The sequence below is a fragment of the Branchiostoma belcheri genome, unplaced genomic scaffold (assembly GCF_001625305.1).
Source record: "Branchiostoma belcheri isolate BF01 breed outbred unplaced genomic scaffold, Haploidv18h27 scaffold57, whole genome shotgun sequence".
Lineage (NCBI taxonomy): Eukaryota > Metazoa > Chordata > Leptocardii > Amphioxiformes > Branchiostomatidae > Branchiostoma > Branchiostoma belcheri.
This window is the reverse complement of record NW_017804209.1, coordinates 755,550-779,986: the sequence shown is the minus strand read 5'-3', so window position 1 is coordinate 779,986 and position 24,437 is coordinate 755,550. Positions and strand designations below refer to the sequence as shown.

The following is a 24,437-nucleotide window of genomic DNA, read 5'->3' as shown; positions in this document are numbered from 1 at the left end:
TGAGAAGAATGCCTGGTTGTGTACAAGAAAAATCCCAATATGCTAACGTAATACGTTTCGATGCCACGCGTGGAATTGCGTCCTCGCCGCAAAAGCGCCACCTACATGAAGCGACGAGAAGCAGAACTCCAGTCAGAAGCTCTGAGGAAGCTTCAGGTGTCTGATGGACATCGAAACGTAAGTTAGGTAGGGATACCTGGTTGTGTATACGAACATCCCAATATCCTATGTTCCACCAACCTGAGGAAATTATTTCCGGGTATAAATATATGATGATAAATATATTACATATACTTTATTAGGACTCTTCACCAGCTTAGTTAGTTGGCGTGCTGTGATACACAAAGATATACAAAACATAATACTCATAAATCAAGGCATCCAAACTATAAATGACGTCATCCTCATCTGTCCCTTATTAATCAGTATGGTTGACAGATATCCTGTCGTTTTTCTCTATCCTACTTATTCGAGCGTATACGCATCCAACATACTTGAATGTAGTTTCTCAAATTATGGAAAAAGAAAACCTCTTGCTGAATAATACATCTGTATATATACATGTATATCTGTATTTCCGTAGACGTAACCGTTCATAAGTTTTATCTACAATGACTGATACACAGTACTGGAGCTTAATTGGCTCCTAAAGAGGAAAGCTGGTGGTGATGATGTAATCGTTCCGTGTTTGTTTCTTTCAAATAATCTTTGTGTCAGACACCGTCAATGCCTGCCTGTCCTCCCCATGCGTACACGGAACCTGTACTGACGGCGCGGCCGCGGGGAGTTACACCTGTAGCTGTGAGAACGGATGGACAGGGAACAACTGTGATCAAAGTTAGTGCCATAATTCATATCTCCTCTAAAAAGATGTCCAAGGAAATTCTAACATTTATATTTTACACATTTTTATTTATTGATCTTGACATTCTTTTTTTTCGCAGACATTGACGACTGCTTGTCCTCCTCATGCTGTGAGAACGGCTGGACAGGGAACAACTGCGATCAGGGTTAGTGAATGTGCCACACAAAACTGCACCAACTTACAATGTCTATCGGGTAAGCAAACCATGATCATTGATATGATTAGTGCTATACGACTTCGTTTGCAGAAAACGCATTATCGGCGCGGTAGCCTGTATGGTTATATGTTCCGGCTGATAACCCAGTGCAGATGATGTAAAATGCCACCCCCTTGACTGCTACTTGACCGGGAGGGGAACAGTCGGTGTTACCATGGTTAAGTTATGGTGTACTTTTGTTTTACATGCCCATCCTGCCATAGGACTTGCACGTCAAGGATCAGTTACGTGCACATGAGGGCTGGTATATAGAGGCTAACCTTCCTAGAATTTTTTATTTAATTGGACACGAAGAAAAAGCCATCATTTTTATTTTTATTTTAACCCCTCAGCTGTCCGGGACCCGACCGTTCTAGACAAGAATCCGGTAAGAAATAACCAAATGTTGCTATTTATTTGCTTTCCAGTGTCTTTTGGCGGACAATGCTACCAGTTTTCGTCCACCGCTCTGTCCCACCAAGACTCGGCACTCGCCTGCAGCGCCAATGGCGGCCGCTTGGTGGACGTGATGGACCACGAGCAGCAAAGTTTCCTCGCTGATAAGATGGCGGCCTCTTCTGGCAATTCCAACTGGCTCGCCATGAAAACTGCACCGACAGAAATTCTCAACAGCGACGGAACTCCGGTTTCAGGTATAGTGTCGCCTTGTCACAAAATGGACAGCTTAGAAACTTAGAAACATAGGTTAACTTAGAAACATCGGTTAAATGACTTGTGCACTTGTAAACCTAGTGCTAGCAATCAAACGCTGCCATCTGAGGTAAGGAAGAAATACAATGTAGATTTGCTGAGTATGTAGATGTGGATTGCCCTGGTAAAGTATATGCTAACATTGAGACAAATGTACAGTCTATGCAGTATCCATGGGATTTTGTCAGTCTCACGGCAGGGCTAGTGTTGAGAAGAAACAGGACCTTGTACTAGGAGTTGATTTTACTCTAAACGTATGATCGTGCCATTTCAGGGCAACTTCAATGGTCTTCCAGTGAACCTTCCGAACCGTGTGACCTGTGTGTTCTCCTGGACAGCTCCGACAACTATCTGGCCAAGACAGCACCGTGCACGGAGCAGCACAACTACGTCTGTCAGGACGGTGAGTCAAATTTCTTTGAGCTAGCAAAAAGTAAGGACCTGTTTTTTCTATTAAAAAAACCCCACCAGGTCATTACACTTTTTACTTAAAAACTAGATCGCGATGCTTTGTGTTCTTCATTGTCTGAAAAAAAAAAGAGTACTGTACAGTATCTTTAACATTTGATAATTCTAAAGCTTCTAAGACTAGTGTGAGGAAAGACACACGTACCTCAAGTACGCGTTTCATATCAAAAGTCCTCACTGTAGTTCAAACTTTACAGCCCGGTCTCAAGTTGACATCTTGAAAATTAGTTGTGTCAATCCTTCCACATATGCGGTACATCTGAATTAATTCTAGCTCAGGTATCCTGTGACCCTAACGTGTGTCAGAACGGCGGAAACTGCACCTCCTGCTTCAACGGGTCTGCCACCTTCTGCCGGTGTCCTGATGGGTTCGAGGGCGATTTCTGTGAAATAAGTGAGTACAAGTGAAAATCCATCTTTCTATATCCCAACGAATTTCAAATCTGCTGGAATTGTAACTGTATATAGGCTTGCCTGTGTAGAATTTATATTGACACCCTCCAAAGGCACATGTCACATAGCGAGCAAATTATAACCTATTGAGGCCCAACTGAGACATATTCCTTTGCCATTGCAATAGACATCGACGAGTGCGCCTCCAATCCGTGCCAAAATGGCGGAACCTGCCAGGACGGCATCAACTCCTACAGCTGCAGCTGCCCAACCGGGTTCCATGGAGACCACTGCGAGTTCGGTTCGTATCGTGCTCCTTTTTATCAGTACATTAGTACGATGGTCAGATGGCATTGCCGCCAATGTTCTGATGAGCAGAGCTCTAGCTATAGAAATCTAAGCTAACTTTGCTACCCTGTGGTCCACAATCTCTCGCTGACAGGGGCTGATTCGGCCTTCTCCGGCCCGAGACCTTGTGGCTTTATCACTAGCATAATTAGTCCAATAGGAGCTCAGGATTGGTTGTCACTATGGAAACCACTCATCACAGCCTCCAACACGATGGCACTAAACAATCAGTCTGACAATAGTTGGTCCATGCTTTGTAGCACATAATCAACAGGATTACGATGTTCCCAATTCTCCTGGATTAGAGGTGTTGGACGTCAAGCTTCGAGGGACCTGCCCAGTAGAAGGGCTGCTAGAAGCGTGATGCTGTCAGGCCACTAATTTTTCCTGTATTTTATGCTTTTTTAAAGACACGGACTGGTGCGATCATCCTGAGGTCCAGTGTCCGTTCGGCTGGTCCTGCCGGGATGACATTTCCTCCTTCGAATGTTACGGTAAGTGGCACTTCAGCTACAATATGGCTGTCGTATATTCTCTAAGCATTGATGCTTTGGTCGGGGTGGGGGGAGTGGTCGATTTCATGCATTGTGGAGGGAGGCAAATTAAAAATACCTCGGTCACTTCGTACTGCCACCCAAATATGGGGGCCCGCAAGCCCTTTTCCGTAGAGCGTAATCGGCAATTTTACTTCTACGTAGAGCGTAGACGGACCGCTCTAATTCAACGTAGAGCGTAATTGGTGCATTTTGCGTAGAGCGTATTCGCCGTTTTAATTCTACGTAATGCGTTTTAGCCACTTGGAATTCACCGTAAAGCGTAATCGAGAGCTCTAGCGTAGAGCGTTGTCGGGACCCCCATGCAGGCCCCCAAATATGCCTCTGCTTGAAAAACATGTGCTGAGTTTTTGCTTTCTTTTCTTGCCAACATCATTTGATAAAATAATCTTTACCAACCGTGACAAAATCTTACATGACCATCTACATCTAGATCCGAACCCCATCGTCCGAAGGAGCGCCTACTCGTGCAGCAGCGCCTCCTGTCCGGTGGGCATGTACTGCAGGGAGAAGGGCGCGGCATCTTTCTCCTGCAGCGCGGAGTGACGTCAGAGCCGGGCCCTTCCAGGCGCCACAAGCGGCCCGAGGCTGACACGCGTCTTACGACAGCGTTCCAACACTGACTTTAATCAGTGATAATAAACCAATAAAAATTCTTCAGTTTGTTGTCATAATGTTAATACTGTGATCAGAAATGGTCCCTGGGAATACATTTGATAACAGGTGTTGTTGGCCCATTCCCTGGCCTAGGGCACTGGTCTGAGCTTATTGGTGGGGTCCATATTACTGAGACAAAAGGAAGAAAAACAGAGGAAAAAGTAAGAATTTAATGATTGCTGAGTGATGCCTTGGCTCTCTCCATTCTTATTGATGGTTATTTTGTGAACATTATATTGCAAGAAAATGACTGAATTACCCACATACCAATTGCAATAGTCATTGCAGTCAAAGGTTTCTTGACTTATGCTGCCCAAAGCTGGCCAGACACATCCCCCCCCACACACACACACATACACACAAACAACAATGCCTTGTTCGCTCATCTTACATGTATAACAGCTTGAATACAATGTATAATTAAAAAAAAAATCACTATAATGCCTCAAATAACTCATTCACATGTAGTTGTAATAAACACAAAACAACCCAAGTACAGGTACTCACTGAGATCCATGTTTATTCAAGAGAAGATAGATATAAATATAAACTGCAATTAAGGTGTTCCACCCCCTCCAATAACAAATATTATACAACTTTTACATTCAGTTTATTGTATCTTATTCACATATGTTTAATGGGCATTGAAAAATATGCTAATAATATAATATATATCCCCAATAAAACAAAATAAGAACAAAGACAACACAAGTGACCTGATATTTACACAGCATACAAAATGTAACATCCAAATCCAGTTGAAATAAGGAATCTGACTGTGAATATATCAACAACATATTACACACAAGGCTGACGATGCAATATATACATGTACAAACTTTAACCTCACGTGCAGTGTGAATAAAGTTGAAAACAACATTGAAAGTTCTAAAATAATCACACATGAGCTTGACAGACACTAAAATAAGCAGCCTGACAACCAGGCTATCCATCTAACTATAGTATCTATCTATCTATCTATAATATCTATCTATCTATAGTATCTATCTATCTATCTATAGTATCTACATGTATCTATCTACCTATCTCTCTCTGTCTCTCTCTGTCTCTCTCTCTCTCTATATATATATATATATATATATACATACATACATACATACATCAGTCACAAATATGATATACATGTACCTGTATACAGTATCATCATCATCATTCCAGGGTGTTGTCACTCCTGTGGAGGAACCCCTACCTTGACTGACTCCAGTCTCTCTTGATCTGGCAGTTCTTGACCATGTAAAATTTCAGGTGTTGAACTATAGGTTGTCTCTCCATCTCATACAGGGTCATCCTGTACAGTATATACATATATGTTTACAGGTTTTTTTCTAGAAAAATTTAGCATGAGGGAGCAGATCACTACATGTAGCATGGCAAGGGAGCATTTAGCACATTTTTACAAGAGTAACACAGTTTGTAATGCTAGAATTATGACATTTTCTTTTTCTATTTTCACTGGAAAAAGTCAATTTGAGGAAGACTTAATGTTGTGTAACTATGTAGCCACTTAGGGTTCAATCTGAAAATTGATATGAGAGAGCTGGCTGGTTGTATGAGGGAGCAGCGCCCTTATTCCCCAGTTAAATAGAAAAAACCCTGTGTTTATATTTAGTATATCTAAAAAATCTCAAATGTTGACACAGGATCGCGATGATTTCTATTCAGCTTGGTTGCTCCCGGGTTCCCGCCTGTGGTCCTGAGTTGTGTTCCACCTCCTCTGTACTAGACTGTCCCTACTATTACAGGGTCGTCCTGTACAGTATATACATTATACAATGTATACAATGTTTTAACCAAAAAATCTCAAATAATGACACAGGACCGTGATGTTCTCTGCTCAGGTTCTGCCTGCGGTCAGACAGAGTTGTGTCCCATCTCCTCCACACCAGGCTCCTGACCGTGTAACATCTGTGCCCATAATATCACCAGGGTCCATAATATCGCCACCTTGGCTTGAGAAACAGTGTGCTTAAAGATATTTTACTGCAACATACTTTTGGTATGCACTCCTTCACACATCAAATGTACATACCTAGGATATGTTGCAGTAAAAATATCTTTAAGCACACTATTTCTCAACGTGGTGATATTATGGACTATGGTGATATTATGGACACAGATGTTGCAGTACATACATTAAACATTTGTACATAATCATCTAAAAGTTTCAAATAATGACGCAGGACCGTGATGATTTCTGCTCATGTTCTGCCTGTGGTCCTGAGTTTTGTTCCATCTCCTCCACACCAGGCTTCTGACCGTTATACATTTGTACATAAAAAGGTCTCCCGTGCTCTATGCAGAGCATAGGGGTGGTGCCCATGTCCATTTCCGTAGCCCTTGGGCGACACACAGTTGTGCAGGGCACTACAGCAGGGGGCTGGTCCGCTGGTACTGCTGTGTGTTTGACCTTCCCACACTCTTTCTTATATGTGCTGAGTGCTAAGCAGAGAAAGAAGTGTGTACCATTTGTAAAGTCTTTGGTATGACCCGGCCGGTGTTTGAACTCACGACCTCCCGGTTACAAAGCGAGCACTCAAGTGACCAATTGAGCTATTGCACCGGTTGCATTTGTACATAATCTATCTAAAAATCTCAAATAATGACACAGGACCTTGATGTTCTCTGCTCAGGTTCTGCCTGCGGTCGGACAGAGTTGTGTCCCATCTCCTCCACACCAGGTTCCTGACCGTGTAACATCCGTGTCCATAATATCACCAGGGTCCATAATATCACCAGGGTCCATAATATCACCACCTTGAGAAATAGTGTCCTTAAAGATATTTTTACTGCAACATACTTTTGGTATGCACTCCTTCACACATCAAATGTACATACCTAGGATATGTTGCAGTGAAAATATCTTTAAGCACACTTTTTCTCAAGGTGGTGATATTATGGACTATGGTGATATTATGGACACAGATGTTGCAGTACATACATTATACATTTGTACATAATCTATCTAAAAATCTCAAATAATCACACAGGACCGTGATGTTCTCTGCTCAGGTTCTGCCTGTGGTCCTGAGTTTTGTTCCATCTCCTCCACACCAGGTTCCTGACCGTGTAACATCTGTGTCCATAATATCATCAGGGTCCATAATATCGCCACCTTGAGAAATAGTGTGCTTAAAGATATTTTTACTGCAACATACTTTTGGTATGCCACTCCTTCACACATCAAATGTACATACCTAGGATATGTTGCAGTAAAAATATCTTTTAGCACACTATTTCTCAAGGTGGCGATATTATGGACCCTGGTGATATTATGGACACAGATGTTGCAGTACATACATTATACATTTGTAAATAATCATCTAAAAATCTCAAATAATGACGCAGGACCGTGATGACTTCTGCTCAGGTTCTGCCTGTGGTCCTGAGTTTTGTTCCATCTGCTCCACACCAGGTTTCTGACCGTTTTGTACATAAAAAGGTCTACCCGTGCTCTATGCAGAGCATAGGGTTTTTGTGCCCATGTCCATTTCCGTAGCCCTTGGGCGACACACAGTTGTGCAGGGCACTACAGCAGGGGGCTAGTCCGCTGGTACTGCTGTGTGTTTGACCTTCCCACACAAAGTCTCATATGTGCTGAGTGCTAATTAGCAGAGAAAGAAGTGTGTACCATTTGTAAAGTCTTTGGTATGACCCGGCCGGGGTTTGAACTCACGACCTCCCGGTTACAAAGCGAGCACTCAAGTGACCAATTGAGCTATTGCACCGGTTGCATTTGTACATAATCTATCTAAAAATCTCAAATAATGACACAGGACCGTGAAGATTTCTGCTCAGGTTCTGCCTGCGGTCCTGAGTTTTGTTCCACCTCCTCCACACCAGGTTCCTGGGTTGCCGTGGCAACTCCCGCCCGTTTTCTGGGCCTCCCCGTCGGCCGGATCTTTTGCTGGATCCTGCTGAGAATCTCCTGCTGTTTGTTTGCGATGGAAGCGTGAAGCACCCCTCCCCCGTGTCCCCCTCCCTCACCTGGAGTTAAGGGAATATAGAGTAAAGTTAGAATCTACATTGTAAAGGTTTAAGTGTGTTTGAGTCCCTAGCACTCCTGGCCCTCATATGTTACTTGATGATGGAAACTTGTGTGGTGGGTTCTTAAATATGCGTGGGGTACCGTGTGGCTCTCCTCAAAGAGGGGACCTCATTTAACGTCCTATCCGAGGGACGTCCCTAACCGAAGCTAGATACTCATTTCCACCTGATTGAAGTGAGGAAAGTCATGTATATAAAGTGCCTTTCCCAAGGGCACAAGACCGGTGACATGGGACCTCTTGGTCCTGAGCCGAACACTCTACCGTTATGCCACATGACCCCACTATATAGAGTTCAAGTTAGCGATAACTCACAGGTTAAGTCGATGTAGAGGTGTCCAGCCAAGATAGGTCCCATGCTGCCACGGGGCGGCCAGTCCACCGGCTGAAAGATGATGGGTATCAGCGGCTTCCCAAGGTCGTTCGCAAGGTTGACCTCCATGCTGCAGTTCTTGGAGGCGATGTACTTCGGCGTCAGGCAGGACACAACCACCTGGGAGGACACGAAATAAAATAACAGTTTCAGCTCAAATGGAATTAAAGATTAAATCTCCTCGTACAGCACATCCCCTCCCCATCTGTAACCATGGTAACCGCCTTCTACCTTAGCCTCCCTCATCCCCGTGTCGATCTCCTCGTACAGAGCGTCCCCTCCTCCCATCTGTCCGATGTCCATCCAGCAGGGGTACCCGGCCTCCTCCAGCCGGTCTCGAAGCTGGACCACGTCTGACTGGATGTCCCACTGGTAGCTGATGAACACCACAGGCTCTATGTACGATTCTCCTGGGGGATAAAACAGAAAAAAACTAAAAGTTAAGTGTTTGAATCTTTTAGTCTTTATAAATTTCAGTCCCACTGCATGGTAGCTGATGAACACAACTGGCTCAATGTAATATTCTTCTGGGGAACAACACCATATGGGAGAAACATTTAGTGATAATGTTTATCATAATTTGAATGTTCTGGTCAGCATGCACGAACAAACCTTTTGGGAACCAAAAATTAAAGATATAAAAGTTCACTGTTTGAATCCCTCTGTCAGTATAACTTGCAGTCCCACTGGTGACTCATACAGACCACAGATTGAATGTACAAACCCTCTCTGGGACAACATGGAAGAAATAAAGGTTCAGAGTTTGGGTCTCTCTGGTTCCACTGGTGCAAATAATTGGCTGCACATATACAAAAACCTGATTTTGGGAACCAAATGGAACAAACACAGGTTCACAGCAAGTTCGAATCTTCTGGTCTGACACTAGTGAAAATCACTGGTTGCACGTACAAACCCTACTCTGACTACAGCACAAAGTGGAGAACATTTAAGGTTCACAGTTCTTCAGGTCCAACTGGTGAAAGTTCTGGGTTGAAAACTAAATAACCTGAGTCCGATTCCTCCTGTTTTTGAGTCCCCTGATCCGGTGGCTCCTGCACAATTTGTCCTGCTGGTTTCTTCTTCTTCCTCTTCCTTTTCTTCTGAGCAGCTTTCACTTGGGCTGGCGTCTTACTCTCAACAACAGTATCATCTATGGGCTCTGAAAACAAAATATAATGTGATTTGTAATTATATTTCCTTCGATTACCTGAAATGCCAGAAATATAAAATAATTCATGTAGCAAACAAATCAAAGAATGATGACCTCTTACCAATCGTAGCTAACCAAAAATAATTACCAATGGATAATAATACAATCATTATGACTATTTATGATACATGTATCAGCATGAAAGTTCATCTGAGTTGGTAAATTACATTATGAAAAACTTAAACTTTTCTCCAACTCAAAATTTGACTCACCTGAAATTTTCGACTGACATCACACGTGGGAAAAATCACGTGTCCACAGCATTTGGGTCAGATAGCTGAGGAAGACTGAGTGATTCAGTCAAAAATTTCTGGTGAGTCAAATTTTGAGTTGGAGAAAAGTTTAAGTTTTTCCTTATGATACATGTAGTAAGTTCTGAAAGCTGTGTGAGGCCTCGATCAACAAAAGCAGGCTGAAGTAGAACTGGGATGTTGTAGCTCTGATTCCAGACCCTGAGATCAAAACTTACCCTGAAAGTACAAGAAAACAGAATTTAGTATAATAAAAGTTACAGAAGTGCATTCTAAATTAAAGCTATTACATGTACATGTACATGTACATTACAGCTTGTTTGCTGGCGGCTAGCTTCACAAAACACTGTTAAATACTCCCAGCACTCCCAGCCCCGAGGACAGACAACACTTAAGCTCCTGTCTTGTAATACAGGAGCTTTCAGACTAATTTGCATCATCTTGTCTTGACTTGTCTGACTTTTGTTCCTTTTTCGACTTCCAAAAATTTGTCTTCACTTTATTTGCATATCAATCAACAGGTTGTGTATATAAACCTGCTTTCCCCTCTGGTCTCTCAGTCACTGACGAAAGCTAGTGGATACTAGCATGAAACGTCTGACCGTTTCCAAAATCATATCCAGTTGCTTGAGTAACTGTTTTTTGGCATATCGTATTACCTGGATGTCTAACCTTCATCGACGTACTGTTAAATACTGTCCTGTTTTGAGCCTTGTGAGAAGGTTTTGCATTTCATGTATATTTCTTCATACCATATTAGATTAACATGCTTATGGCACTCCACATCATTTATGTCATGTCTCTTATGCATGAGAATCTTAAAGAATCGTTGAAGAGGTTCATCAGTCATGTAGAATTATCAGATAGTACAATATTTCTTAATCTTTTTGAAAGGTCAAAACACGTACCTCCAAATGAATCGCAATGAAGGTTGGGAGCTGCCCAAATCCTACATGTACCTACCCCTACTCTGCAAAGAGGCAGGGGAAGCCAGAAGATCCACCCAAGTCTCAACCTAGTTTCGTGTTGTCGCAAGACTAGGTCACTCCGTGATCAAGATGTACAGTCGACACCGAAAATTTGGAGGTACGTGTTTCAAGATGTACCTTTCAAAGAGTCACTGATTAAGGAATATTCTACTAACTAATCTTAAAGAGACTACAGCAAGCACAGTCAGCAAACATAGCCACAACCGTAGCTCTCAACAGGCTAAGGTGGTTTGGGCACATTGCCATAATGCCTGAAGAGCGGCTGCCCAGGTACTTACTGGATTGGAAACCAAATTATGGGTGACGCTCAAGGGGAAGGCCTAAGGAAGTCATGGAATAACTGTGTCCTGGAAGATGCTACGCTAATTACTGGGAGGCCTAGTGCCAGTGACTAGAAGAGCTAAAGGAAACAGCAAGAGATAGGAAGGAGTGGAGGGGACTGTTGAGGAAGAGACGAGTTCTGTGCGCAGGCCACTCGAACGACTGACTCGAGGAGACCTCAACATTCAAGTACAAGTAAGTAATCTTAAAGAAGAACTTACTCCTTTCAAGGCCTTGAGGACTTCCTTCCTGCCCTGTAAGACAAGTTCCCGATCTCTGGTGTTACACTTCTCATCAGCAGCCAGGTCCTCAGCTGTCCTTCCTCCCTACAGACAACACTCAGGTTAGTTCAGCATGTTATCTGTATCTGTATCTGTATAGCCGGTATAACCGACTTTCGGCGTAACACACCAGCTTCGCAGGCACGCGGCGCGGCAGCAGCTGGCTACATTACACCGAACGACTTGTTACATCTAACCCTTGAGTATCTAACTCTTAACATTGTTCAATGATAGCCCCTTCTGTACTTGGTGATGTGAAAACAATGATGTACCGGTAGTCAGGTAACCCTCCTTCCCTAGCCTCCACCCTGAGGCCTTTCTACGGGAATAGGGATTGTATATAGGGAATAGGGATAGAATTTGGCAAAAAAGGGAATCAAATTGGCCAAGGGAGTCCGGCCGCGGGGAGGTAGTTTCTATCCCTCCGAAGCGCGGCCCAGTCAAACCTACAAGGCGGCCAAACTCCCCCGGCAAATATTCTTCTTCTTCTTCGATACTCTCTAACCACCCCTACTGGGGTATCACTGAGAGGGGGGGGGGTGCGACGGACTATGGCTGCGCGGCCAGAAGCCCGGCCTTGAAGGCCTCCACTGTCTGGGCTTTTACAAGCTGGCCCGGTAACTTGTTCCACTCATTTATCGTTCTTGGAAAAAAAGAAAATCTAAAACAGTCTGTTTTGGCAGGTATTGCTTGATACTTATGTTCATGACTTCCTCTGGTACGCCTATGGGCAGGTTTGAGGTATTGTTCCATTTGAATATTAATATGTCCATGAGCAATTTTATATAAAGATATCAAGCGAGCGGTTCTCCTTCTGTCAACAAGTAACGGCCACTGGAGGCGCTTTAGCATGTCAGAAACACTGCTGGTATAGCCATAATCACTAACAGTCATTCGCGCCGCCCTTCGTTGGACTCGCTCCAACGCCTGGGAACCACCGATGGTGTGGGGATCCCAAACAGTCGCACAGTACCCCAGGTGTGGGCGTACAAGTGTTCTGTAGCATGTAGATTTGACACGAAGAGGACAGTGCGAAAGGTTACGGCGGATGACTGCCAGTATCCTATTAGCTCTACCAGTGACATAATTTATATGTGTGTCCCATTTCATATCCTGTGATAGTTGGACTCCAAGATATGGATGGGTTTTAACACTAGTAAGATTTTCTGAACATAATTGGTATTGTGTAATAATCGGGTTACGCTTACGAGTAATATGAAGTGTGTGACACTTTGATGGGTTGAAGGACATTTGCCATGTGTCCTGCCACCGGGTCAGTGCATCGAGATCTTTTTGTATTCTCCTATATATAGCCAGCGTAGTTAGTCTGGTAGAGACTATCCTTCCCCCTCTTTTCCTGAAGACTGTAGAACCTGTAAGTTTCCTCACCCCATCCTTAACGCTGACGTCAGCGCCAGCCTGCAGCAGGACAGGTACACAGGAGGGCCGGCCGTACCGGGCTGCCAGGTGTAACGGGGTGGAGCCTTCCTACAGGGGAGAGATGTACATAAGTCACACACAATGGGGTGGAATGTTTATAGCAAAGTTCTTTGATCACAACCATTTATTTTTCACAAGCCGACGTTGCCCTGATGAAGATGACAGACGGTCATCGAAACGTCGGCTTGTGAAGAATAAATGGTTGTGACCAAAGAACTTTGCTATTCATTTGTTCATACCAACCTGATGAAATTATTTCAGGGGGTGGAATGTTCTTTTACAGCTGTCATTTATCAATTTGAAGGAAATCTAAAGTAGAGACATAAGTGAAAGAAACTTATGATTGAGGTCACGACTAGAGAAGAAGCTTTTTGTAACATGGCAGGGCTTGAAATTCATTTTTGGGAATAGGTGCACTGGTGCACGCAACCAAAAAATTTAGGTGCACAAATTTTTTTGGGGTGCACCATATAAAACAAACCTAATTACAGATCTCAGCAATGGAATCGAACCCAGGACCCAAGGCTGGTTCTAGGCTGAATGCCCTACCGTTACGCCACACAACGCCACTATTGTTTTGTGTCACATCTAGTCATTCTCAACAAGTTTTGCCACTCCCACCAAAGCAAATCACCCTTTCTTCCTCCATTCACCACCTCTTAGGAGAAAGTTCCACGCTGAAAGCTTCTTTCCAAGAACAACATCACTTTGGAATAAGCTACCTCGTGATTGCTTCCCCTATGAGTATTGTCATCTGTCCTCACTGGCTGTTCTGTAACCCAAAACATTTAAGTGGCTCCCATGAGCCTTGTTTTGAGGTGACTAATGAAGTAAATTAAAAAAAATAAAAAATTCAGTTCCCTTACGTTATCGCGAGCGTTCACGTCTGCGTCCGCTTTTATCAGTTCCTCGGCCGTCCCGTGATGTCCGAACCTGGCGGACAGGTGTAGCGGTGTCAGGCTCTCCTGGAACTGAACAACAGCACGGACATGTCAGGAAATTACTGTATGTAACATTGGAACTGAACAACAGCAAGGACACGTCAGGAACTTATCAATTCATTTTGTCTTTAAAGCGATACCGGTACTGAAATTTTCTCATCTAGGTTGTCATTTTCAATAATTTTCAACATATTAGCGTTGCTATTTCGCTTTTCTGGCAACTCAGTGCAGTGTGAGAATAAGTTGCGCCAATGCCCAGTGTATTTCTGGAGGCTTCTTAAAAGATTGTAAACAAACAGTGGTATTTTGGCAGTTTTCCAACATGATTTTGTGGCACAATGACGTATGGTCTTTTACTCCCCAAATGTCATTATGACCCCAGGATAGGTGCAAAAAAAAAGTAGTAAAACAACAATGTTAAAAACTAAGTGAAAATCTTACATAATATCGCTTTAAACCTGAATGCTGTACATAGCAATGCCTAAATAAGTCTTATTACCAGGCAGTATGGCTTTAAAAATCCATAAGGATCTTTTCTAATTGATAAACTGGTTAAGAAAAAGTGACAGTGAGGATCGTCCAAAACAAAACTTAGCTTTTTTATGAATTATTGAGTTTTGGAATGCCAAAAAAAAGTAGTGTGTGTGTGTGGGTGGGGGGGGGATGTAAGTAACCCACCACAGTGGTCGCGTTGACCTCTGCCCCTGCGTGGATCAGCCATGGCACGATGACCTCATGACCTTTCTGTGCCGCGATGTGCAGCGCCGTGTAACCACCCTGGAGAAGGGAAATGTCAATCATAATCAATTACTGTCAATAACTGAATGAATGCCTTTATTCAAACTGGAACGGCCACCTCCAGAGAATGGACAGGGACAAATGGCCGAAGAGGATCCTCACACTGGATGTGGAGGGTCCAAACCCCCGTGGTCCAAACCCCCGTGGAGGAAGTGGTACGACAACATAAAGGAGGACCTCCGATCCATCACCTGAACTTAGATAAGATCAACCCACAGGACAGAGACAAGTGGCCTGCTGCTATCAAGCCCCAGATGTACTGTGCAAGCACGTCTAACCCTCGGAAGACGGGGAACAACAGACGATAAACCGGACAGTGAGTGAGAGAGAGTGAGTGGAATGCCCTACCCCTACATAATTACGAACTGTTTACGAAAACTGGGAATTAAAAAACATTATAACAATTTTTTGCGATACAACGTATTACAATTTCTCTAGCATATCAAACATTAGTAAACAACAGTTAAAGGACATGAAGGAGGTGTGGTTAAGTTACCGTTGTGGTAAGGTTGACGTCAGCCTTGGCCTTCAGAAGTTCCGCTACGATCTTCTCATGTCCTTCTCGTGTGGCCAGCTGCAGGGCCGTCTGCTTAAATTGCTGAGAGAAGCATACAGAAAAATCTGTGTTAGTAATTATCTAAAAATCTATAGTCTATAAAAAGACACTAAATCATATACTGTTGTTGGTATCCTTCTGTCTCAAGAGACAATGGAGACCGTGTCAGTCCCTACACCTGAGTGAGGAGGGTTGGCACGGTGGCCTTCATATTGCGTGGATTTGTTTAACGTGTATAACAGGTTGCAAATCTGAGACCCATACACTTGGGCATTCGTCTTCCCCAGCGGATCCATATCGAGAGAGACGTGCTGGTTCCGGTTGGGATGCTTGCAGCGAGCTGCCAGATGACTTGGTTACGCTCAATGTCTATTATATACTAACCTTACAATAAAGGAATGCAATTGCAAATGAACATAATGCACTGGGCATATATATAGGGTTTAGAACCTGAGAGCACAGAGGCATAGGTTTAAAACTTTCCTTTTTTTTATTGGTAACGGGGGGTGCCCTAATTCCATGCTATGTTCCATGCAAACGCACAGACCTTTGGTAGTAGATTATCTGACCAAAAATCCGCGCAACATGAGATATGATATTGACAGATAAAGATCACAACGATTAAAGCTGCATACATGTAGCTGTGTATTTCACTTGAGTGTAGCGGCTTGCACCCAATCGTAATGGTTCACGAAACGCACGGCAGTTTTTTTGTCATTTTGCCGGTGGAACATTCTATCGCAACAGGGGTGCCCTAATTCCGACCTAGTGTTTAACACAGGTCGATCTGAGAAGAGAGTTTAGAAATAATAATACACAAATTATGACTAAAACAATCTACTACTGTTTTCTGTCCCAAACAAGTCCTCTTTTTACGATTACGCGACTTGCTCCAAAGTGGCTGTTTGAAAAGCAAAACCTGCATTTTTGACACGCTCGTCAACCCCCGAACAAGCGTCGAATTCACACAGATTTTTCACTCGTCTGTTGTCGGAGTGTAGGAACTAAAACAAACTTTGTGAGATAACCGATATCAACACAAAAACATAGTCCATTCTTGTGATTATTTTTAGGCACGTGCTCCCATGCATAACGCCGCAACAAGGATTTTTCAAACTTGTTTGGTATTAGGGATGGGTCGGAATTAGGGCACCCCCCGTTACATGTATTTGGAAAACCTTTGCCAAACATCATGCTGCCCCAACGGCTACGGGAGAGAGTGAATGAGTGATGTATGTACACTGTACTAACAAAATGAACACCTTTCTAACTTAAACAAAACTTAAGAAGAAGAACTGACCGATCCTTTAATGTTGATGTCGACTCCTTCGGCAATGACCTTCTGAACGGCTTCAAGGTCACCGTTGTAAGCAGCCTCCCGCAAAACCTGGGAAAATTGTGGAATGATTTTTGCTGGTTTCAATCCTACCATCTTTCTAAAAATCATTCTTAAATGTTGATCTTGTTTTTTTTAAACAAGGAAAAGAACAATTTATATCATCGAGGAACAACTGTGAAAGAAAAATGTTGCGTTATGAAAGCGTACAATGTTTTGTTTGTAACATTTTGAAATATTTACATGTTGCATGTTGTATAGTTTATACTGCGTACCATTACTATTCTGGGACTTTCAACTAACCTGGTCTTTCCTTGGCATTTTTCCTGATCAGTTGTCTGTGAACTCTTCAAGTACAAGTTAGGATGGAAACTTCACTTTAGTACTGCTGCACTGGTGTTGGACACTGCCCTCTTCAGTATTTAAAACACGAAACACCTAAACATGTGGGGAGGGGGTCGAGGTGACAACGGGGAAAGACAAGAATATCCTTAAATTTGGACATAAAAACACAGTATGAGCTGAACAGGCATGGTTTTTTTTTAATTTATTTTTTATTCTGTTTTCTTTTACCAGGGTGACCCTCTCAGTGGCTACTGCACTGCTTTACAGCGGGGCCCTGGACATACTAGTACATACATTCAACACACATATGTACAAGGAACAAAAACAATGTAAACAGGCATGGTTGGGATATCATAAAGACCATTCACTCATCTAAATGTCACAATCCAGCCTGTAACTTTACTTATAATACACAACATCGCGTCTCGTAACCTAGGGAACCATGGACAGCACAGAAAAAGGGGGAAGGGGCGGTCACAAAAACAAGTTGTCAAATTCAGGAACTGTGGTCCCAAAAGGTTTCTCTTGGTTCAGAATAATACATCGTATAAAAATCTGGCTACAGGAGCAAATTTGAACAGCTCTGACCGCCGAATGTGGTGTTTATACGCGAAAAAAACTACCTTTCTTTATGCTTCGTCCATTCGTGCTCCTGGAATGGGTGAAAGTTCAACAACCCGGAAGTGATGAAGGCTGTCTCATTGTACAAAAAAGGGGTGGTGAAATGTGGTTGAAAAAAATATCTATAATATGCAACTGATAAAAGATAGATGGATAAAAAGAGCATAATAGAGTACAGATATTAAAATCTTTAATTTTTACGGCATTTTGTGGATATTTGCTGCTGTTTTGTGGAAATATTTTATTCCTTTTCGGATAAGAAATATTCCGCGCTTCCCTACCGATATCCGGATGATGCAATTTAGAAGGGCGTGTATGGAGGCTTTCAGAAGAATGCTGTGCCGATTATTGGTCGAAAAAGTAACACGTTTTACCAATTTTCTGATTCTAAAATGATAAAATTCAGCATAACAATCAAGAAGTATTAACTGACATTGACCAAAATGCCAATCGGGTCCCCTATTAGATAAAATGAAGGAAGGTATTTCCCTAAAACGTCCCCCTAAAGACCATAAATCAAAACGTCAACAACGCATTCCCTCCCGCCATTTTGGTTACCCGGACCAGTCGTTGCCTTGAAATTTTCGCCTCTTCTCGAGCCGAATTTCTCGTCTGCCGAGCCCGAATCCCGTCAGAAAAGCCCGCCAAAAGATGTCTGTGATCGCCCTGCCCAGTCTGGAGGACATGTTGGAGCTGTACGGAGCGCCAGTTCCCATGGAGACCGAATCAGACGACACTATGAGTATGATACCGTGTCCGCCGCCTCCCAGTGAAGGGTGGGTCAACTATTTATGTACTTTTAGTTTTACGATCCAGACGAGATATCAGTGTTACTGCATGAGCTAAGCAGTTCCAGTCTGATCATATACAAACCTGTGTTACCTAGTGGAATATTTTTTCGAGCGGACGAAGCCAGTTCCTATAGAAAGTTTATAATTTTTCCGCCATATTTCAACAGGGTTGTAAATAAATAGATACTAGTAAGTAGAATAAATAAATAAAGTCGTTGTAATTATATACATGTCACAGACAACTATCAGTGATAGATAAAAAAAATATGTGTTACACCCATTCATTCATTCATACATGGTTAATGGTTCATTCATTTATTCAATTTTTATCATTCATTCATTCATTCCTTCATTCATCCACCCTGCAATGTGTTACTAGTACCTGCCATTACAGCATGGGCTGTTAGGACTGAATGCCATGACTTAGTTTGTTGTTATTCATTTCCAGGATACACGACGTGAGCTTACTCATTTCACTTCGTTTATCACACGTGCTAATTCTCAAGCTGCCATATTTTGCACGCGTGCTGTACATGTTCCTCAGGCTGTCCTCATTTGGGTAACCAAAATATAGCTCTCATTTCATGAAGACTGTAAAAAGTCTGGGTGTCTTTTATTTTCAATTCTGATTGTCTTATTCCCATTCCCAGGTGGGAGGCGGCGGAGTCTTGCTCCTTCTTGAAGTCGGGCCTCAAGCAGCGGGTTAAGCGTGAGCAGCGGGTTCGCAAGTCTTCTAAGAAGCACTGAGTCCGGTAAGGAGGTGGCCACGCACACACCTTCTTTTGTTTCTGTGTTTGTTTGTTTGTTTGAGTTTTTCTTATATCTGTCATAGAAAAGAATCAAAGAAATACTGGGCCATTAAACCGTGGTCCCCTGTTCAAAATCACTGCTTGTCAAAAAGAACAATAGGTACCGTACAATGAGCCTGTAAATACTGTATATAGCATCTGTCTTTATTACGACCAGTGGGCTAAAACTTGTTTTGAGATCACTTTCTTTCTTTGTACATGTCTGTTTGCAGAGTAGGGCAGCCTGTAAAATAGTATAATGTTGATGGCTAACCTAGCTTTTTGCTGAGGTTGCTCACTAATCGTCACTATGCAACCTAGTGGAGAAAAGTATTTTCATCCCTGAAGCATTAGGAGGATCCATATCTTGCAAATATTTGGCAGGCCAAAAGAATTCATGCTCAGTAAAGTTAATACTAGATTTTAAAAAAAAACTGTGTACTTAACAAGTTTCCCACTCCGGGCCCATTTTGTTTCAGAGGCGCCAGGCCTCGCTGTCTGCACTGCACCACCCTGCTCCCCGCCGGGGCAGAATGAGCCAGCCCACCATGCAGTGCAGACAGAGGAGTGCCCCCGTGTGGGGCAGACAGGAAGTGCAGGCTGTTGCCAGAGACCCCTTTCCCCCCTGGCCGACCTTGATAGCCTCCCTTCCCTCCAACAACTAGCAGTGCTGGCCCCCGAAGATGTATATCAAGAAATACAAGCAGCTTTGTTTGAGGTATGGGCAGGAGCTTGTTTGTTTGTTTGTTTGTTTACCTCAAACTCTGTTGTAAATCAGTTTCACAAATTTGAAGTAAAAGTTAATATAGTTTAGAATCATACCTGTTTTTTTACTACATTGTACTTGGTTGATGTGGAAGATTTTTGGTGCAATGTGGTTGTTCAACATCTTTGTGTAGAAATTTGTTGCTCAGTAAACCTAGTCTGCTATAAAGTTGAGTCTACAAAGAATGACATTCTTCCAAAAGAAATACTTAATCTAGAATCTATATTATATACTCATCTGTCTGCATGTCTTTGTACCTGGCCTCTCTAATGATGATTAAAGTTGCAAACATTTCACAATTTTTCAAAATGAATGTTTATTTATTTTTGTTGTTCCTACTGTACCTTCAGAACCCCAGAATCCCACCGAATGGAGACGTCCAATCAGCACAACCCTTCACCGCAGTCAACTACTCAACTACTGAATCAGCTGACCTTTCACCCTTGTCCCCCGACCTCAATGACCTCCCCATGGATGCGCAGGACCTGTTTGGGTGCAACAACTCATTCCTCCAACTAGGCGGAAATTCGGTTCTATTCGGCGCCGATTTCTCTCCGTTTGACAAGTTTGAAGACATTCCTACAGACATGGACGCAGACACAACCGCAGATCCTTTCAGTGAAGACCAGGATGACAGCTCAGTTCTTGACCTTGGTACAGTTCTTGACATTGACCCTGGCACGGAGGAGAATGTGTGGATGTTTAGCCAACGTCTGCTATCGCCTCTGTCTTCCCCCTCCGAAATTCAGCTCCCTCCAAACCACCCTTCATCTCCAATTGTCTCTCCCACTGCACCGCCTCCACCTTACAGCATTGCTACACCCTGCCAACCTGAGGAGACACAGGCTAGAACAAATGTTTCTTTAAGAAATTGTGCCGGGCTGACGCTTCGGCAGTTGGTTTCTGCGCCACCAAACAAGCCCACCACCCCACAAGTTGTTGACCTCACATCAGACTCGCATGAGAGCCCAGTAGCCCCTCCGTTGGCTGCGGGATCCCAGAGCCCCCTCTATCCAACCCCTCCTAGCTCTGCCCAAGCCTCCCCACGGAAAAGCCCCCCTAACACCCCCTTCCACTTCCCGAGCGAGCGCAGTCCCCCCACCGAAAACTCAACCCCATCCAACATCCAGTCACAGACAGTTGAGAGCTTGGTCTCTGTAACTCCACAGTGCCAGTCCCCGGCTTCTGTTAGTATCCTGTCTCCACCTGATTCAGTACAATCCAACAGTTCCTACACCTCCAGCCTGCCCCCCTCCCCATCCACGTCAGTCTGTAGCCTCAGTTCTACAGAAGGGCTCATCCAGAGAGCAGAGAACACTCTGACAAGCGCAGAGATCAAGGCCAGAGACCAGGTCAAGATGGCGGAAGTTCAGGCCAAAACGTCGCGGAATTACCGACGGTCGCTCGCACGCTCACACGACCTGGACAAGCTGGCCGGAAATCTGGAGCGCGAGAACGGAGAACTGAGGGATAAGATCCAGAGCCTGACGAGCGAGATTGCGCTGGTTAGAAAGAACATTGTGTTAGTGATGGCTGGCAAGATGCCTGTCAAGTAGTGCTGTGTTCTCTGGACTGGTTCCGGACTTGTAAAAATGTTCAAGGAAAAAAAAAAACGTGTAAGTAAAAAAACTGATTCCGGACTTGTTACAAAAAAAAACATGTGTCACATACCCCATTTGTTTTCAAACCACCTGAAATCTTCCATAGATTGCAAAATCTGTGCTACAAAATGAAGAAAATATTGACATCGGGCATTGTCAAGTGTCGGCCTCCATGTTATGTCAATATGTGGCCACAGTTTTGCCCACACGACATTGCAAGGTTGCCAACATGCAATTTTATTTTGCCATGGGTTTAGTTCCGGACTCGTAAACTGAACCTAAACCTCTGGACTTGAATCCGGACCTGAACCTAAATGTGGGTTTAGGCACACAGCACTACTGTCAAGTGAAATGTTCTGCAATGGTTTGAATATGAGTGAATGTATACAGTTATATAGGTGACAGACTGGCTAGGAAGGGTGGGTGGGGGTAGTAGTGTTTTGATGTGTTGTAAATGATTGGTACATAAGTGTTAGACGTAGTAAAAGTTGATGTGTGTATTCAGCACTGTTTTTCAATGTTAATTTGCATGAGTGAACATGCACAGGACAGGGTGCTTATTTACTAATAATGGCACTGACAGTTGTAACAAGACATCACAATATGCAATGATGTGTTTAAAGGTTGACACTAGAATATTTGTGTGTCCAGGTTTCTGTTTGTCTCAAATAAGTGTTTAAAATTTAAAAGTAACAATTAGCAGAATATTCCTCACTCAGTGACTTGTTTTTGAAAGGTACCTCCAAATTTTCACTGATTGAGGAATATTCTTAGTACTAACTTAATTTTATGTGACTGATGAACCTCTTCAACGGTAAAAGTAACAAGATGTTTTCATATATTTCATCACATGTTTGACTCAGATGAACAAACTAGAAATAGGATTCAAAAAGAATGTAGTCGATCCTTTGCATTGAAGATTCTTGCAACTGACTGTCTCTTGTTGTACTTGATTGTTTGGGTGTGGTGTTGGTGTAACAAATGCGAAGTAATAAAACCTCAAAGCTGCAAAGGGCTGGCCACGTTTATTCTTGATCTGTGCAAACACTGAGAGATGACAACTTACACTGCACTACTACATGTACTTCTACTACCAACTTCAGCATTTTTCCCCTTTGACAGCCTGGGTGGAGTATACATGTACCTAAGTTAGTGACACCACATACCTATAGCCTCCACCAGGCCTTTCAAATACGGATCCTAGAATTCGGCAAAAAGGAGAGCAAAATTGGCCAGAGTCCCGCCACGGAAAGTTGTTTATTTCTTCCCCTAACCGCACAGCCAGTCAAACCCCAATTAAGGTGGCCAAACTCCCCTGGCAAATGTTCTATATATAGCCAGAGTAGTTAGTCTGGTAGAGACCAACACAAACACATAAAGGGGCAAGTGAAATTAGTCAAACCTGTAGTAGTGACCACCTCTTCAGATCATAGGGACCATCTGGCCATCTATAGTCCCATTAACCAGGCACATATCAATTAAAAGCAGTAATGGATTTCAGAATGGGTAACAATTAACAGACTTGTCATGAATGTTTTGAAGACTAAGAGCATGCTTTTTGGCACACCCCGTAAACTGGCTCTTCTACCTTCTACCACATTAAACCTGGTTATTGGAACGGAAAATATCAAACAGGTGGAAGAGACTGTGTTACTCGGTCTACATATGGATCAGTCCCTTACATGGAACTTGCATGTCAATGACATACTTGTTAAACAATCAAGGAACATTGCGCTTGTGCGTAGACACGCATGGGCCATGTCATTCGAAGTCTGTAAAGTTGTTGTTTGTGCAATCGTTCTATCACTTGCACAATACTGTTTACCAGTGTTATCCAATATGTCTGCTTCAAACACCCAGAAATTGCAAGTTGTACGAAACAGAGCCTGTAGAATATTGTTGTCTAGATCATTTGATACACCTGTTAAGGAGATGCACATGGAATTGGGATGGCCTTTGGTCAAAGACAAGTTTGTTATTAGCACGTTGAATATGTTCTTCAGAGTGCTATCCAGTAAGGAACCCCAAATCATATATGATTCACTTGTTCCAATCCAGTCAACCCACAAATATTCAACCAGATTTTCAGCTTCTAACAGTTTCTTGCTCCCCAAACCAAAAACAAACAGTAAAAAAAGAACATTTCAGTATCGTGCAATCGACCTTTGGAACAAACTACCACAACACATCAAATCACTGTCAAGTACATCAAACTTTAAAAAAGCCATCCGCCAACTGTTCACACAATATGAGTCCTGTGATTAGAGTGTGAATTAGTATCTTTCATTTGTACATAATGTAATAATGTAAATTTCCTCTTTATGTCATATGTGTATTTTTAACTATGTCATCTGTTGTTTGTATTGTATGATCTTTGTATGAACCCTGGAAGACTAGCCAGTTTTGGCTAAAGGGTATCGTAATAAAGGAATAAAGGAATGCATTTGTTACGTTCTATGCACATAAAAATTTGTATAGGCTTAGGTCCATGGGCACTCACATGTACATTTACACATAGTTGAAACAATGGGCAGTACTAAATTGTGAAAACTGCCGCTCTAGAAGTTGAGTAATAATATATACCCGTGGTAAGGCCGCACCAATTTAATATGTTGGTTCTCGGATTTTTTCAGAAATATGAAGCGACAGCGAAAAAAATAAAAACAGGTCTAGGTATCCTATTGTAGCCCCAAATGCTACAATAGGAGCCATGAAGTCAACACAAAAGGTCGCGTTGATATTTCAAAATTGAATTTTGACCTTTTAATCAAAC

General features: G+C 42.9%; 3 protein-coding genes across 3 annotated transcripts in view; 2 read left to right on the top strand and 1 right to left on the bottom strand.

The window, feature by feature from the left end:
* Positions 1–4,188, top strand: part of LOC109481697 (protein crumbs homolog 1-like) — a 9,928-nt gene extending 5,740 nt beyond the window's left edge. The window contains exons 2-8 of the mRNA XM_019784283.1: positions 718–837; positions 1,490–1,714; positions 2,047–2,175; positions 2,515–2,634; positions 2,821–2,934; positions 3,392–3,475; positions 3,969–4,188. Of these exons, the coding sequence (XP_019639842.1) occupies positions 718–837; positions 1,490–1,714; positions 2,047–2,175; positions 2,515–2,634; positions 2,821–2,934; positions 3,392–3,475; positions 3,969–4,081 (905 nt within the window). The 3' untranslated portion in view covers positions 4,082–4,188. The remainder of the gene's footprint in view (positions 1–717; positions 838–1,489; positions 1,715–2,046; positions 2,176–2,514; positions 2,635–2,820; positions 2,935–3,391; positions 3,476–3,968) is intronic.
* Positions 4,189–7,970: 3,782 nt separating this feature from the next.
* Positions 7,971–18,151, bottom strand: LOC109481636 (ankyrin repeat and death domain-containing protein 1A-like). The gene is made up of 12 exons (XM_019784215.1): positions 17,721–18,151; positions 17,056–17,190; positions 16,717–16,803; positions 15,357–15,458; positions 14,741–14,839; positions 13,988–14,092; positions 13,071–13,169; positions 11,621–11,726; positions 9,636–9,788; positions 8,861–9,039; positions 8,572–8,749; positions 7,971–8,197 (listed from the first exon to the last, which is right to left on the bottom strand). Exons 2-12 carry the CDS (start codon positions 17,071–17,073, stop codon positions 7,971–7,973), a joined length of 1,353 nt encoding a protein of 450 aa, XP_019639774.1. The 5' UTR covers positions 17,074–17,190; positions 17,721–18,151.
* Positions 18,152–18,253: 102 nt separating this feature from the next.
* On the top strand, positions 18,254–21,640 carry LOC109481692 (proline-rich protein 36-like). Its single transcript, XM_019784279.1, has 4 exons — positions 18,254–18,494; positions 19,160–19,261; positions 19,777–20,015; positions 20,414–21,640. The coding sequence occupies exon 4, from the start codon at positions 20,534–20,536 to the stop codon at positions 21,617–21,619; it is 1,086 nt and encodes a 361-aa protein (XP_019639838.1). The 5' UTR covers positions 18,254–18,494; positions 19,160–19,261; positions 19,777–20,015; positions 20,414–20,533; the 3' UTR covers positions 21,620–21,640.
* Positions 21,641–24,437: the final 2,797 nt, after the last annotated feature.